The 16,934-nt window shown below is 47.3% G+C and overlaps 1 protein-coding gene across 2 annotated transcripts in view; it reads right to left on the bottom strand.

The window, feature by feature from the left end:
- The window catches only part of RAP2A (RAP2A, member of RAS oncogene family), a 32,089-nt gene extending 26,756 nt beyond the window's left edge, over positions 1-5,333 (bottom strand). For both annotated transcript variants that reach the window (XM_030567669.1, XM_030567680.1), the window contains exon 1: positions 4,994-5,333. In XM_030567669.1, coding sequence (XP_030423529.1) covers positions 4,994-5,307 — 314 coding nt within the window. In that variant the 5' untranslated portion in view covers positions 5,308-5,333. The remainder of the gene's footprint in view (positions 1-4,993) is intronic.
- Positions 5,334-16,934: the final 11,601 nt, after the last annotated feature.

Below are 16,934 nucleotides of genomic sequence, written 5' to 3'. Positions count from 1 at the left end.
TAGTATGGTAATAATTAAATAACTGCACTGATTTATTTTGTTTAGGAGAATCTATCCTCAACATGCAGGATTCTGAAGACTATCCACCTTCAAGATCACCATCACTTTCTATGGCAAAAAGAAAAAAAAATCTCCATCATCCAGAAACAACCGTAGATAAGTTTGTGATAAGAACCAGCAGATTACAAAAAGTAGTAATTGATTAAAAAATGCCCAGTTTGTTTATGCAACAAACTCTCCTTTCCATATGATTGAGAACCCATACATGGTTCAGTAATTAAGACCAGGATACAGAGCAGATGTTTGTGAACAAAATCGATGGGACTGTCACTGCCAAAGTTCTCAACATTCAGCTTAAGAGAAATGTTGAACACATGCTAAGTACCCCGAAGCCTATTTCTGTAGCTGTGAACAAAATGAAGGGAAATAGCTATTTTATTGCTGACTCCGTTGAAATTTGAAAGGAACTGAGTCAGATCTTAAAAAGAGCAATTCCAGAGTTAAATTACAAGCATTAAAAAACCAATGTGACAAGCACTATCTCCAGCTCATTTCTTGAAAATGTTCTCAATACTCAGTACCAGGGTCAAACCTTAACTGCTGAAGAACAGGAGTTTGGCTATGACATGGACATCCAGCAATCATCCCTCCATAATGCCAACTATAATAAACTTCAGAGCTGAGGGTGAACCAGAAATATATGTTTGCTGATGATGTTTTAAAGAAAGTCACACCAGCGAACTGGTGGAAGTCACTTAAGCACTTGGTTTGAGAGAACGTTGAAGTGATAATCTCACTTTTAACAGCAGTAGCTTCTTCTGCCAGTGTAGAAAGAATATTTTCTTCCTTTGGACTAATTCATTCCAAATTGAGAAATCGTTTAGGACCTGAAAAAGCACGAAAGCTTGTTTTTCTTTTCCAGATTATGAACAAACAGGTAAACGAAGGTGAAGATGACTGAGTTAGCTGCAGAAGCCAATATTTTAAGTTTCTCGTGTTGACTTGGCTGACGAAGTTGATTAATTTCTTTTAATATTTCATTTAAACTATTTTAGTTAAAAACAATTTTAACAAAAACAAACTTGATTTTAAAAAACTTGAATGTTTAGCTAAATTAAAAAATTAATATGCATGTCCTGTTATAATATTATATGTTTGCTGTTGAAAAAAAAACAGAATACATAACAGTGTTGTTTTAGTTTAAATAAATGTCTGGTGATGTTCTTTTCCTAATACAGCATGGCAAGAAAATCCTCCAAATAATAATTAACCTGTTGAATTGAAGATATTTATGAAGTCAGTCACTGGGAGGTGAACTATCTGCTTCAATTACCTTTGGTAAATGAAATAACCAAACAATCATTCAATTTCTGATAACGCTGTAAAACTAATCTGAAAAGTTTTCAAAATAAATCAGTTTAAAAATGTATAGTGGGTATCTTCTAAAAATGAAACCTCCATCTATCTCTGAGTTGAAGAATATGTATTAAGGTTATAACAACCAAAAAGGATGCACTTTTATGTAAAAATCCTTGATTACATCGAGTCTTCCTGACTAGTGATTTAAATCATGATTTAAAACCTGACTGGATCCATGACATGGGCTCAGCTGGAACAGACAGAATTGAGAAGCGTGCAGAGTTGGAAGTGCTTCAACCAAGTAAGCTGATGGGCTAAAATCACTTCTGCACAGAGGCCCAGGAAGGACAGAAAATATATCACACACTGACTCCCAGAGTAGCTCCAAATAGTGAGGCATTAAGAAATCTGGGATACGTGTCCAGAAACCATAGCATCAAACCCACATAACTGCAGAGTCTGTGTGAACATGGCTTTAAGACAAGGGTTGTGAGAGTCTGTGCACTGTGGACACTCAGAGGCTGGCTTGGCTAGCATGTATGTGGACACATTCTAGACAGAACATGGGTACACACTGCAGCATAGGAACATATATAAACTGTGGGAGCTGCATTTTAACACTTTCTCTGTAAATGCTTTTGAATCATGCGATATTTCACCTACTAATGTTAGAATTTATCTAATCCTGCTCAACAAAAGGAACATTTCTTGGCTTGTGCACTCACTAGCTCTTTTTTGTTACCCTAGTTTATTTTCTTTAAAACCTATTGGGGTGTGTCACTTTCAGTCTTTGTTTCATTGAAAACTGCTGTGCTTTTACCTCACTTCTGACTCTTGGTAGCACTGGTCTAGCAGCTTAGCCTTGTCCAAACAAGTAAATTTCTTCAGACAACAATCCAGCTCCTTCTGAAATTAAGTGGATTATTTACATAATGTAAACAACACACAATTATGTTTCCACAGTTGTCCACCCATTTTGTGGGAAAAAATTCTCAGTACAATAGTATAATTTAATGTAAGCATTCTTAACTTTTTTGTATCTCCTACTTAATGGCAAAAAGGTAGTATTCGCTTCTCTTTGCCCACTAACACAGAATCCATCAAGGGCCACTGGAAGCTGTGTCCACACAAAGTCTAATATTTCTTGCACACACAAAGTTTCCCCATCATTTAGCACGTGTATAAGTGTTTGCAGGGTCAGGACATAAAACCCTAACCCATGTAAACAGGACTGAGTTTATAGGCTTGTGTACATGGGGAAATTCACCACCACAGTTGTACCGGTATAATTATATCACTATAATCTCTGTGTGTAAACTCTTATTCCAGTGTCTTTTTTGTTTAGTTTATGTCACTTTCAACATTCAATTTAATGACTTTTTTTTTTTAAACTTACTATGGTTACAAGTCTATACTTAAGATTACTAAACCTAAAAGGGTTAAAATACTTAAATGAAAGATTTAAAAAAGTAACTTAAAACCGCAGAAGGTGGCATCAAGACTAACAGTCAGTACAGTAGTACCCCAAATGACTTTTAGCTAGCATTTTTTAACAAAATGCCTTTATTTAAAGTTGGTGTCCCCCCTTATTAAGCACAGATCAAGCCTCCGTTTAAAGTTGAAAGATTGGCAAAGTATTTCCACTAGCAGCTGCAAACCTGCATTAGTTTTAATATCTGTAAAGCACTGTAGTATTATGACATCTTGCTCATACAACTATCCCACAGTGCATCTATTACAAATGTAGATGGTAACAGAAAAAAAAAAGGGAGAGACATATGTCGATCTACTGGTAGCAGTGCTGACTGAAGTCAACTAAGGAAGTTCAAGTTGGTTCTATTCTGCTTTAGCCATCTACAAATTGTACATTTAGGTCTGATTGCAGAACCTCTGTTACGGATTATAATGTAAACTGAAAAAGTGTCAGTTAAATTTTCCAATCCCAACTGAATTTCTGACGGTAAGATCAGTTTTTGACTGATTAGCTAAGCAAATCTGATAGGAATTTAATAAACATGAGAGCTCATAATAGCTAATTATTTAAATTAAAAAAAATCTTAAGTGGGGAAACAACGAATGGCATAAGGCAGATAAAGTTTAACTGACTTTCAATAGGGCTTGTGCTCTTCAATCACTTTGGTTCATATAAAAATTCCACCCTCAATCTTTAAACTTCCCTACTATATCAAATGAAATGAAGAGAAAATAATCTTTTATGATAAGTTATAAAGCACATGTACAGGGAATTACTACCCAGGAACTTAGAAATCTTGACTGAAATGAGAATTTTTTTTTCCAAAATATATTTCCCCTCACCCATTATAATATTTACCTCTACCTTAGAAACTCAAACGACAGCTTGCACGTATAATGTAATGAACATACTTACATGATTAAATTTTGTTGCTAAGCCCTGACTACATTAAGGAAGGTGGAAATACAGTTGTGGCCCTATTATATATTACATTACAAAGGGTTTTCTTCTATATATATATAGAGAGAGAGAGAGAAAAAACAAATGTCCGTGTTGGAGAACCATGATTTAACCTTGGTTGATACTTAGGCTTAAACATGGTTCTCAGAAAATTACTTTCATCTAAACAGGCAGGAATAAACCTAGCTATAAGATGGTTTGGCCACAGGTATGTCCTCATCCACATTGACATCTCAAATATTTCAGATGGTTGTACTGCCACTAGTGCAGCTCAACTAGTGGTAGCATTAATGTACACTGGTCACTTATATTTCAACCAGTGTCACCCAACCATTCTCAGACTGTAACTCAGCGATATAGTAGTTAAAAACAGATGGCCCATATACCCTAATTCACCAAGCACTGCTATTACGACAAAAGCTACAACAGTGGCAATACAGCCAGGGGAGATGTAAGGGAAATGACAGTGTAAATAAGGCCTAAGCATCACAGCGTTCCTTAAAGAAATACAGAGTTTTTGTACTGAAGAAGGGGTTTGTGCTCTGGTATCTTGAAGTGGTGTGGGAAGGTAAGTAAAATCTCTGGTCATCTGTTGAGGTAAATTTTGTATTCAGTTAAATACATATGTAGCATGCACACATCGGAAGATCCCTCTTTGCCAAATAATTGATTAGTGAAGTACTTTAAAGTAAGGATGATGTGGGTGACATCCAAGTACCAGCTACCTCCCTCACAGCCACAGGGTTATACTAAGGCCAGCCCCTCGCCTGCACTGGGATGAGCAGCCTGGCACCTTTCAGACAAGAAAACTGCAAACTTGTCTGTGCCACAAAGCCCCCAGGAGGCTCAGCATCTCCTGCCGGCCCTGCTCCCATCCTCCACCCTCAGGACCAAGCCGAGCTTCAGCCCACGGCTAGTGCAAGCGGCTGGGTTTGGAGGCCCCGATACCAGAGTTTCCACAACACGCGGAAAAGCGGCGAGAAACCCCCCGCCCGGCAATTTCTAATGAGCGAGGCACCGGTTAACACCCCGGACCCACCAGGCCACGGGCGGCCGCAGGGGGCGCGGGGTGGGAGCAGCCGGGCCAGGCAGGGAGAGGCTGGCGGAGGGCTGGGTGGGGCAGGGAAGCCGGGCTGGCGGCTGCAGAGCGGGGGCCCGGGGCCGGGCGGCTCCCCGGCGGCGGGGGCAGGGGGGTGTCACCTCTTGACGCGGATGATCTGGTCGCGCATGGGGCGGATGTCCTGGAAGCTCTGCTGGTTGACGAGGCTGTAGACCAGGATGAAGCCCTGCCCGTTCTTGATGTAGAGGTCCCGCATGGAGGCGAACTGCTCGGTGCCGGCCGTGTCCAGGATCTCCAGCACCGAGGGCGACGCGTCCACCTCGATCTCCTTGCGGTAGAAATCCTCGATGGTGGGGTCGTACTTCTCGATGAAGGTGCCAGTGACGAACTGCACCGTGAGCGCCGACTTCCCCACCCCGCCCGAGCCCAGCACCACCACCTTGTACTCGCGCATCCTCCCGCCGCCGCCGCCGCCGCCAGCGCGAGCCGCTCACCCCCCCGCCATGGGCGCGCCCCCGTGCTGCCCCCGCCCCGCTCTCGCCCGGGCGGCGGATGCTCCCGCCGCGACGGCTTCTCCTGGGCGGTGCTGCCGGTGGTGGTGCCGCGCGCTCACGGGCGGCGGCGCAGCGAGAAGATCCCGCCCCTTATTCCTCTGTCGCCAAGGCAACAACCCGCCAACCAGCCAGCGCGAGCCACGCCGCCACGTGACCCGCAGCAAAGTTGCCCCGCCAATCACAGGGCAAGGGAGCGGCGCACATGAGGCTGCTGCCACCAGCTTCCTCCTCTTCCACTGTAGCTTAGGAAACTGCGACCCGCCTCCAACCCTCCTCGGTCATGCGCTTCCCCAACGGCCAACCGGAGGCCAGGCGTTTGTCACGCGCACGGCTGAGTGAGCCAATCGGAGAAGGGCAGGAGAGGTTCGCTGGCGCGAAGCGCGGTGGTTGCCCCTTTGCGCTGGTAGCGCGGCACGCACAGTTCTGCGCGCGAGGGGGCTTTGCCGGTGGCGGCTGTAGCCGTTCCCCGGGGCTCCAGGGTTCGCTGCTGCGTGCGGTGACCCGGGCTCTGCAGGCGGCCCGAGTAGCCAGGGGCTGGGTTGCGAGAGCCAGCCAAAGGCACTGCCCCCGCAGTGCAGCGCCTCGCTGTGTTCCCTGTTATTTAACAGGAGGCTGCCAGCAAGTATCCTGCCCTGGGTCTTGCAGGCTTGTGCCGCCTGTAATGCGGTGGGGCTGCGCTGCTAAGTGCAGGTTTGGGATTGTAGGTGTAAAATGCGTTTCTTTGCCTTTGTTTCTAATTCCAGTTTAGGACTAAATCGCACTTGGGATTTAGCAGATGTGCACATTTGGAGGAAGACAGCTAAGCAGGGAAGACCAAATGAAGGAGATACCTGGAAAGGGAGAATACTTGTGTCAAGGTTCCTTCCCCTCCTCCCCCCCTCTGAACTTTAGGGTACCGATGTGGGAATCTGCATAGACACTTTTGATCTTAATTAGTAGCTTAGATCTGGTACACTAAGACCATCCAGAATTTCAGTGTCTGGAGCACTTTCTGAACCCCCCAAAACTTTCCCCTGCCTGGGTTGCCTTGAGGGACTTCACCAATTCCCTGGTGAACACAGATCCAACCCCCTTGGATCTTAAAACAAAGAGAAATTAACCATCCCCTGTCCTTTCCCCCACCAATCCCTGGTGAGTCGAGACTTAATCCGCTTGGATCTTAAAACAAGGAAAAATCAATCAGGTTCTTAAAAAGAAAGCTTTTAATTAAAGAAAGAAAAGTAAAAATCATCTCTCTAAAATAAAGGAGAAAATACTTCACAGGGTAATCAGATTCATATAGCCCAGAGGAACCCCTTCTAGCCTTAGGTTCAAAGTTACAGCAAACAGGTAAAATCCTCTCAGCAAAAAAGGAACATTTACAAGTTGAGCAAACAAAAATAAGAGTAACACGTCTTGCCTGGCTATTACTTACAAGTTTGAAACGTGAGAGACTGATTCAGAAAGATTTAGAGAGCCTGGCTTGACATCTGGTCCCTCTTAGTCCCAAGAGTGAACAACTCCCAAAAACAAAGAGCACAAACGAAAGACTTCCCTCCACCAAGATTTGAAAGTATCTTGTCCCCCCCACTGGTCCTGTGGTCAGGTGTCAGCCAGGTTTACTGAGCTTCTTAACCTTTTACAGGTAAAAGAGACATTAACCCTTAACTATTTGCTTATGACACGCCCCCCAAATCTCAGACAGTGTGGATCCACACTGGTGGTGATTTCTTCCTAGAACTTTAGAATAAACATTAATAAAACACATGCACTTTTACATATACTACTAATTATATAAAACTACAAGATTTTTCACATTTTAAGGACAATTTTTTACCAGTTGATTTTGGGAAACTTTTACAGGAGAGTGCATCAGCTATTTTGTTAGAAGCTCCTGAAATGTGTTGAATTTGGAAATCAAAATCTTGGAGTGCTAAACTCCATCGAAGAAGTTTGTTGTTGTTTCCCTTGGCTGTATGAAGCCACTTTAGCACAGCATGGTCGGTTTGTAGCTGGAAACACCGTCCCCAAACATATAGGCGTAGCTTTTCCAGGGCATACACAATGGCGTAGCATTCTTTTTCACTGATTGACCAGTGGCTTTCCCTCTCAGTTTCTTGCTGAGAAACACGACAGGATGGAAGTTGTGATCCGGTCCTTCCTGCATTAAAACTGCTCCTACACCATGCTCAGACACATCTGTGGTTACTAGGAATGGTTTGTCAAAGTCTGGGGCCGTTAGCACAGTGTCAGACATGAGTGTTGCCTTAAGTTGGGTAAAGGCCTTTTGACATTCATTAGTCCATTTGACTGCATTTGGCTGTGTCTGGTCAGGTCAGGTCGGTCAGTGGGGCAGCGATTTGGCTGTAGTGTGGTACAAATCGCCTGTAATATCCGGCCAAGCCTAAGAAGGATTGGACCTGTTTCTTTGACTTTGGGACAGCCACTTTTGAATAGCATCCACCTTGGCCTGTAGGGGATTTATCGTTCCTTGACCCACCTGGTGTCCAAGGTAAGTCACTCTGTTTTGGCCTATTTGACACTTTTTAGCCTTAACAGTTAGTCCTACCTGCCTGACGCGCTTGAAGACTTTTTCCAGGTGCTCCAGGTGTTCTGCCCATGAATCAGAAAAAATGGCCACATCATCAAGGTAGGCAACTGCATATTCTCCCAATCCTGCTAGGAGACCATCTACAAGTCTTTGGAAGGTGGCGGGTGCATTTCACAGCCCGAAAGGAAGCACATTAAATTCATACACCCCTGCATGGGTGATGAAGGCTGACCTTTCTTTGGCGGGTTCATCTAGCGGTACTTGCCAGTACCCCTTGGTTAAGTCTAATGTAGAGATGAACTGGGCATGAATACCCGCTCCGAGGGTATTTCTCCAATAGCTCATCGGTGCGTGGCATTGGATAGTTGTTGGGACGAGTTACAGCATTTAGCTTACGGTAGTTCATGCAAAAGCATGTTTCCCCATCTGGTTTGGGAACTAGAACCACGGGAGATGCCCAGGCACTGTTAGAGGGGTGGATTATACCCATCTGTAGCATGCTTTGGATCTCCCGTTCTATAGCAGCTTAGGCATGAGGAGACATCCGGTAGGGTGGGGTTCTAATTGGGTGAGCATTACCTGTGTCAAAGGAGTGGTATGCCCGTTCAGTCCGTCCTGGGGTGGCAGAGAACATTGCGGCTAAGCTAGTGCACAGCTCCTTGATCTGCTGTCGCTGCAGATGTCCAAGGGTCACGGAGAGGTTCACCTCTTCCACGCCACCGTCACTTTTTCCTTCATAGTAGACACCTTCAGGCCACTCAGCGTTATCTCCTCCCTGGGCTGTAAACTGACAAACCTTTAATTCTCTGGAATAAAAGGGCTTTAGAGAATTAACATGGTACACTTTAGGCTTTAGGGTGGAGGTGGGGAATGCTATGAGATAGTTAACAGCTCCCAGGTGCTCTTGGACCGTGAATGGCCCTTCCCATGACACTTCCATCTTATGAGCCTGTTGCGCCTTGAAGACCATAACCTGGTCCCCTACTTTGAAGGAACGCTCTCTTGTATGTTTAATATACCAGGCCTTTTGCTCTTCCTGAGCATCCTTTAGGTTTTCTTTAGCAAGGACTAAAGAGTATCAGAGGGTGCTTTGTAGGTTGCTTACAAAGTCTAGAATGTTAGTTCCTGGAGAAGGCGTAAACCCCTCCCATTGCTGCTTCACCAACTGTAATGGCCCCTTAACCTCGTGGCCATACGCAAGTTCAAATGGTGAAAAGCCTAAACTGGGATGTGGTACAGCCCTGTAGGCAAAAAGCAACTGCTGCAACACTAGATCCCAATCATTGGAGTGTTCATTGACAAATTTACGTATCATGGCCCCCAAAGTTCCATTAAACCTCTCCACCAGGCCATTGGTTTGATGGTGGTAAGGGGTGGCAACCAAGTGATTCACCCCATGAGCTTCCCACAGATTTTTCATGGTCCCTGCCAGGAAATTAGTTCCCGAATCTGTAAGGATGTCGGAGGGCCAACCTACCCTGGCAAAAATGTCAGCTAAGGCCTGGCACACAGTTTTAGCCCTGGTGTTGCTTAGAGCTACTCCTTCCGGCCATCGGGCAGCAAAGTCCATGAAAGTCAGTATGTACTGCTTTCCTCTGGGGGTCTTTTTTGGGAAAGGACCCAGAATATCCACAGCTACTCGCTGAAATGGGACCTCAATTATGGGGAGTGGCTGGAGAGGGGCTTTGACCTGGTCTTGGGGCTTTCCCACTCGTTGGCACACCTCACAAGACCGGATATAATTAACAACGTCCTTGCCCATTCCCTCCCAGTGGAAAGACTTCCCCAACTGGTCCTTGGTTCTGTTCACCCCGGAATAACCACTGGGATGATCATGGGATAAGCTCAAGAGCTTTACCCGGTATTTAGTTGGAACTACCAACTGTCTTTGAGGACGCCAGTCTTCCTGGTGTCCACAAGAAAGAGTCTCCTTGTATAAAAGTCCTTGTTCTACAACAAACTGGGATCGGTTAGAAGAGCTGAGAGGCGGTGGAGTGCTCCGGTCCACTGCCCAAGCTTTCTGAAAGCTGTCATCTGCTTCCTGCTCAGCCTGGAACTGTTCCCTTGAGGCTGGAGACATCAGTTCCTCAGACTGTGGACTTGGGCTTGGTCCCTCTGGAAGCAATGTAGGTGATGGGGTTGTTTTCGTTGATGGTGAACTGCTTTCTGCTGGTTCACTATGTGATATTTCAGGCTCTGGCTGAGCCTCTTGGGTAGGGTTGTCTGCTGCTCCTGCCAGTTCAGGCCTGCTGGAACCCTCTGGCGTTGGAGTTGTAGATGGGTTTGCAAGCACTGGAGTCAGTACTGGTAATGGTTCTGGTGCTGATTGCTTTTCCAGTTATCGTCCTGGGACTGGATGCACTATGGTTGTTGCAATCATTGCAGGGGATCCGGTTCCACCACGTCTGTCTGGGTCTCTGGTAACACAGACAGGGCCCTTGTGGACGGCTCAGGAACAGAGATGGGTGTGGAAGCTTGTTTGACCTAGCTGCGTGTGACCATTCCCACCTTCTTGGCCAGCTTCACATGGTTGGCCAAGTCTTCCCCCAGTAGCATGGGGATGGGATAATTGTCATAAACTGCAAAAGTCCACATTCCTGACCAGCCCTTGTACTGGACAGGCAACTCAGCTGTAGGCAAATTTACAGATTTTGACATGAATGGGTGAATTGTCACTTAGGCCTCTGGGTTGATGAATTTGGGGTCCACTAAGTATTGGTGGATAGCTGACACTTGTGCCCCCCGTGTCTCTCCACGCGATAACCTTCTTTCCACCCACTCTCAAGGTTTTCCTTCGCTCCGAGGGTATTTGAGAGGCATCTGGGCCTGGGGATCTTTGGTGTGATTGTGGTGTAATGAACTGCACTCGGTTGGGGTTCTTGGGGCAGTTCATTACATTTAAAACATCGCCCAGCTGACTGGTCACTGGGTTGAGGTGGGCTGCTGGAGACACTGGTAATAGGGTGTCTGAGGCTTTCCTTGGGTTGTAGGTGAGGTCTTGGGTTGCCCCCGGTGATAGGATTTATTTTCTGTTTGCCCCCTCTGATATTCGCTCCCCTTGCTAGTAGTTTTTTTCTTTTCTGCCACTTCCACCCATCTGGCTCCAATCTCCCCCACCTCGGTTACAGTTTTGGGCTTCCCATCTAGGCTGTACCTTTCTATTTCCTCAGGAACTGCTCCATTTGCATTAGGAAGGACAACTCTTCCAGAGAGTTAGCACTTGCTCCTGATATCCAGGCCTCCCAATTCTTTCCATTTTGGTAGGCATGTCAGGTAAATGACACATCTGGTTTCCACCTTAGGGCTCTGAACCACCGGCGGGCATGCTCAGGTGTTAGCCCTATTCTGATTCTGGTCTTGGTTTGAAAAAGTTTATAATCATTCATGTGTTCCTTAGGCATTTCAGCCGCCACCTCTGCTAAGGGTCCACTGAGCTGTGGCTTCAGCTCTATCATGTTCAGGTCTGTAGGGATGCTGTACCCATGGCAAGCCCTTTCGAAATTTTTAAAGAAGGCCTCAGTATCATCACCTGCCTTGTAGGCAACCCTAAGGAGGCAACAGAGAAGCAGCATTTCAGGCAGTAAACAGCAAGTGCACCCCAACACAAGAAAGCAGAAACCATGACTACCAAAGACACCCTGAAACAGGAACGAGCAAAACTGGAGGCAGAAGAACAAATCAAAGCTGCAGACCACAGGCGAGACATGGAAAAGAAACAACAAGAACTAGAAATAAAACAAAAAGAAATGGAGCTGAGAGAAAGAGAAAGAGAGGCTACCCACAGGAGAGAGCTGGAGATAAAAGAAAGAGAGAGGGAAGAGAAGGAACGAGAGAGAAAGCATGACCTGGAATTAGCGCAGGCTAGGCAGCATGCTCCAGTCAACCCTAACAACCCTTCTCCAGGTACTGTTTCCCATCCCAGAAAATTCAAGGCAGGTGATGATACTGAGGCCTCCTGCTTAGCCCTGGCTAATTCCAGGGCCTGCTTGTGGGCCTCCCTCTGGATCTCCATAGCCCTCCGGTGGTCAGCCTCTTTGGCTTTCTCTTCTCTTTCTCTCCTTTTTTCCTTCTCCTCCATCTCTTTTTGTTTCATCTCCATAGCTCTTTTGTGGGCAGCCTCTTCTCTGGCTATTTCTAATTGTTTTAGTTCCATCTGTCTCATATGTTCGTTGTCTTTCTCTGTTGCTTCCAGCCTAGCCGGCTCTAGTTTGTTAGTTGCTCCACTGGTACTCATTTTCCTGCTTTCTTGTGCTGGCCACACCCCTCTGCAGTTCACTGAAACTGGGATGCACTCAGCTCAGGGCTGCTTGGTTAACAGAAACTTTCTAACTAGCTATACCTGACAGGTAGAAAGAAAGAAAACAATTCAGATTGTAAATTCCTTTTGCTGGCTGCTTGCTCACAGCTTGAAGCCTCCTCTTAACACCTCTGCCTTCAGGCTGCTTTCTAAGCAGCTAGAAAGAAGAGAAAAAAAATCCTACTGGCTTTTGGTTCCTAAAAAATCCCTCACTGCTGCTCACCATGTCAAGGTCCCTTCCCCACTCTGAACTTTAGGGTACTGATGTGGGAACCTGCATGGACACTTTTGAGCTTAATTGCTAGCTTAGATCTGGTACACTGCCACCATCCAGAATTTCAGTGTCTGGAGCACTTTCTGTCCCCCCCAAACTTTCCCCTCCCTGGGTTGCCTTGAGGGACTTCACCCTTAAGAGTCTTCTGGTTAGTTCCTTTTTGACTGCAGTCAGCAAATGAACTCACTTTAGGTGCAGCTCTGCTTTTCATCCTGTCTAGCTTTTAGTCAGCTTGAGTATCCGTTTGTGTCTCTACTTTTCAGACAAATCCAATTTTGTTTCCTTGTTCATTTTATTTTTAGGCCTCCATGCCTTGTGGTTGATGCTAAGCAGGGAGTCTGGTCTCTGGAGACCTTGGAGAACCCTTGCTCAGTAGTCAGGTGTTCTTGTACTTTCAATGTCTACATGTCTGGTGCTTCATCTCAGTGCTTTGCTTTGGCTCTTTGATTCCTTTTTTCCTCACACCTTTCTTCTGTGGCTTCAGTTTTGAACTGAAACTTTTTGCTTCAAGGATCCCATTTTGTCTTTTAGGAGGTTGTCATACCCCAATCTCTCAAAAAGGAGGAGGACTGCTCATTGGCATCTAGTGATGTTCATATGGCAGAAGGATATCCAACTAATGATCTCTAGCTAATGAGAATGTTCAGTGCATCTTCTGCCTGGGAATTGGACATGGCAGATGTCTGAGTGCTCAAATCGTGGCTTCCAGTCAGATCAGAACTGAGTAGTCTAAACCATATACCAAAGCATGGCTTATACCTCATACGCCAAATTCTGTTCAGATAGCATTCAGAGGTTCTCTGCTACGTCACATGAGACAGGCCAGGACTCTCCTAGCTCTGAAAGATTTGTCCCTTTGAAGCAGAGTTCAACCCATTTGGAGACCATGCATCATTGTGGAGCAATAAGCAGAGAGGTCGCTAAGTGTGACAGATGGCCAGATAATATGTTTCTGGTCTGAAGAGACCAACAAACAAAAAAAATCAGTCACTGAGAAGGGCAGTGGCACTTCTACAAGTGTCAGCACTTGTGGTGCTAAAACTGTACTTAACAATCTTGGCTATCATTTCCTGAACGATTCTTGAGTAGCGTAGACAAATCTGGCTTGTATTTTGAGGGTGGCCCCAAACGGCCTTGATGCCTTTATGCCAGGAATGACTGAATGAGGTATTGCTGCCAATGGCCTGTTGAGCTGGAGCTCCAATGTACTAATGGAGATCAGCTATCAGAGCGCCACTGTGTTGCATGGGTTTGCATTGCAATATGGCTGCACAAAAAGACTGCACTTTAATGGCTTCATTTTCAAAAGTGCTGAGTCCCCACCAGCAAGTGTTAGGAAAGTAGTAGCGCTGAAACCCTTTCCTATGTGGCCCCCTCAAAAAATCCACGGTTAGTACAAATGGAAGGAGGACATGTAATATAGCATGCCCCAAAAGAGAGGGAAACAAAGACAGTTGTTACAGCAACTTATTGTTGGCCATGCAGCGTTCAGTTATTTGCATAATGTCTTCTCAGCAAGAAAAGACGGTTACTCACCTTTGTAACTGTTGTTCTTCGAGATGTGTTGCTCATATCCATTCCAGTTAGGTGTACGCGCCGCGCGTGCACATTCGTCGGAAAACTTTTACCCTAGCAACTCAGTGGGCCGGCAGGTCGCCCCCTAGAGTGGCGCCACCATGGCGCTTGATATATACTCCTGCCGGCCCACCCGCTCCTCAGTTCCTTCTTGCCGGCTACTCCGACAGTGGGGAAGGAGGGCGGGTGTGGAATGGATATGAGCAACACATCTCGAAGAACAACAGTTACAAAGGTGAGTAACCGTCTTTTCTTCTTCGAGTGATTGCTCATATCCATTCCAGTTAGGTGAATCCCAAGCCTTACAAAGGCGGTGGGGTCGGAGAGAAATGTGGCAGAATAAAACTGCTGAGCCAGAGGCTACAGCCTCTCTTGACTGCTGAACCAGGGCATACTGCGAAGCAAAGGTATGGACCGAGGACCAATGGAGCTTCGCGACAGATCTCGTGGGTAGAAACACGAGCCAGCAAGGCGGCAGATGAAGCCTGAGCCCTGGTAGAATGCACGGTGATGTGGCTTGGGGAAAAATGAGCCAAATCATAACAAGTGGGGATGTCCGCCATCACCCCAGATGAGATCCTCTGAGAGGAAAACAAGCAAGCCCTCCCTTTGGCCCGCTACCGGGACAGAGCTGGGGCACCTTAGGAAATGGTTCTGTCAGCACAATATAATGCGAGCACTCCACAGATGTCCAAGGAGTGCAACGGTTGTGCCCATTGCGTTGAGCTGTGGGTAACATGAAAGGCCAAAACCACCTTAGGGAGGAAAGCCGGGTGCGGTCATAACTGCACCTTGTCTTTGTGAAACCTAGTGTACGGCGGAACCCCCGTAAGAGCTCTGAACTCAGAGACCCGTCTGGCCAAGACTAGGTTGAGGTCCCAGGTCGGGGCTGGGCGGCGCACCCGAGGGTGCAAGCGCTCCAAGCCCTTGAGGGACCTCGAACCCATAGAGCGTGATAACACTGAACGTCCATCTTAGCCTGCTGGAAGGTAGAGATGGCTGCTGAGTGTATCCTCAGCGATGATACCGCCAGGTCCTGCCGCTGAAGGCCAGAGGCAGGCCAAATAGAGGGGATCGAGACCTCAGCAGGAGCAAGATCGAGCGTATTGCAGCTGTAAAAGAAACGCTTCCACCTGGCCCGGTACGTTGACCAGGTGGAAGGCTGCCTGTCACCCCGACTCAGGTACGCAGCAGCCACCGTGAGGCGAAGAGGCTGCAGGTCCGAGTGATGAAGCCTGTCGTTGCCCTGAGTGATGAGGTCTGGGCTGACAGGCCGAGCAACGTGGTATGTCAGTGCTGCCTGGACCACTCTGGAGTGATCATGATGATGCGCGCTCTGGCCCTGCGGAGTTTGAGCAGGACCTAATGAACCAGTGGGAACAGTGGGAAGGCATAATGCAGTTGGCCTTTCCACGGCATCAGGAATGCGTCCAAGATCGATTCCGAGGAGAGACCTTGGAAGGAGCAGAACACCTGGCATATCCTGCTCTCGCGGTGAGCGAACAGGTCTGTGTGAGGAAACATCTCCACTTCCGGAAAGCGGGACGCCTCACATGGGGCAGAGTGATCACTCGTAAGACAGGAAAGACCTGCTGAGTCAAAGAGTTAAGACGTTCCGAACGCCTGGGAGAAAGGACGTCGCCAGCTCCATCGAGTGGGCCATGCAAAAGACCCGGAAATGGATGGCCTCCTGACAAAAAAGGGGGGAGGACTATGTCCCCCCTGAATACTTATGAAGCACCTGGCCGTTGTGTTGGCTGTAAACACCAAGATACAACGGCCTCGCAGCTGCCGCTGGAACCCCTGGCATGCCAGGCGGACTACTCTCATTTTTGGGGCATTGATGAGGAATGCCAGCTCCCTAGAAGACCAAAGGCCTTAAGCTCGGAGGTGACCATGAGCACTCGAGCAGAGAGATGATGCGTCCGCCGTCAGGGGCAGTGAGGGCTGGGGCGGATGAAACCGCATCCCTGTCCACACCAAGGAGAGAGTTAGCCACCACTCTAGGGAGCCTAAGGCGTTCGAGGGAACGGTGACTACCATGACCATTGGCTCCCTGTCCAAGCGGTACGCCGAGGTGGGCCGGACTTGAAGAGGACGGAGGCGGAGCTTGGCGTGTTTGGTTACAAACTTGCGGGCAACCATGGACCCAGGAGACTGAGACAAGAACGAGCTGAGGTCGTTGGGAAAGCCTTCAGACCTCAGATGATTGTTGCCATCGCCTAAAACCACAGTTGTGATAAGCAGGCTCCGGCTAGGTAGGAGACCAGGATAGCCCCTAGGAAGCCCAACCTCTGCGTGGGAACCAGAGTGGATTGCTCTATAGTAAACAGCAGGCCGTGACCTGTGAATAAGACCGTGACGATGCCCACGCGCTGAGTGGTTTGTGTCTCAGAGTCTCCTCGGATAAGCGAATCGTCCAGATACGGAAAAAACGCATATCCGACGTCAGCGACGGTAGGCGGCGACTATGGCCGTAAACCGGGAGTATTGACCGTTGGCTATAAAGCGGAGGCATCCCCCGTGCGGAGGGAAGATGGCATTGCGAAAGTACGCGTCCTTCATATCCAGGGCGGCATAGTAGCCCCCAGGAGGCAAGGATGGAATAATGGTTCCCAGGGATACCATGCAGAACTTCAACCTTATCCTAAACCGGTTGAGTCCGTGCAGGACCAGGAAGGTCTGAGACCTGTGTTCGAGTGGGGGACTAGGGCATAACGGGAGTAAAACCCCTTGCCCCTTTCGTCCGCTGAAGGGGGACAGGGCTGGAGCAAATTAAAGGTGGTACCTATGCTCCATCGTGCGCAGGACCCAGCGATCTGAAAGTAACTGGGGCCATGTCAGGAGAAAG

The sequence above is a fragment of the Gopherus evgoodei genome, chromosome 1 (assembly GCF_007399415.2).
Source record: "Gopherus evgoodei ecotype Sinaloan lineage chromosome 1, rGopEvg1_v1.p, whole genome shotgun sequence".
Taxonomy (NCBI): domain Eukaryota; kingdom Metazoa; phylum Chordata; order Testudines; family Testudinidae; genus Gopherus; species Gopherus evgoodei.
This window is presented reverse-complemented; position numbering and strand designations above follow the sequence as displayed.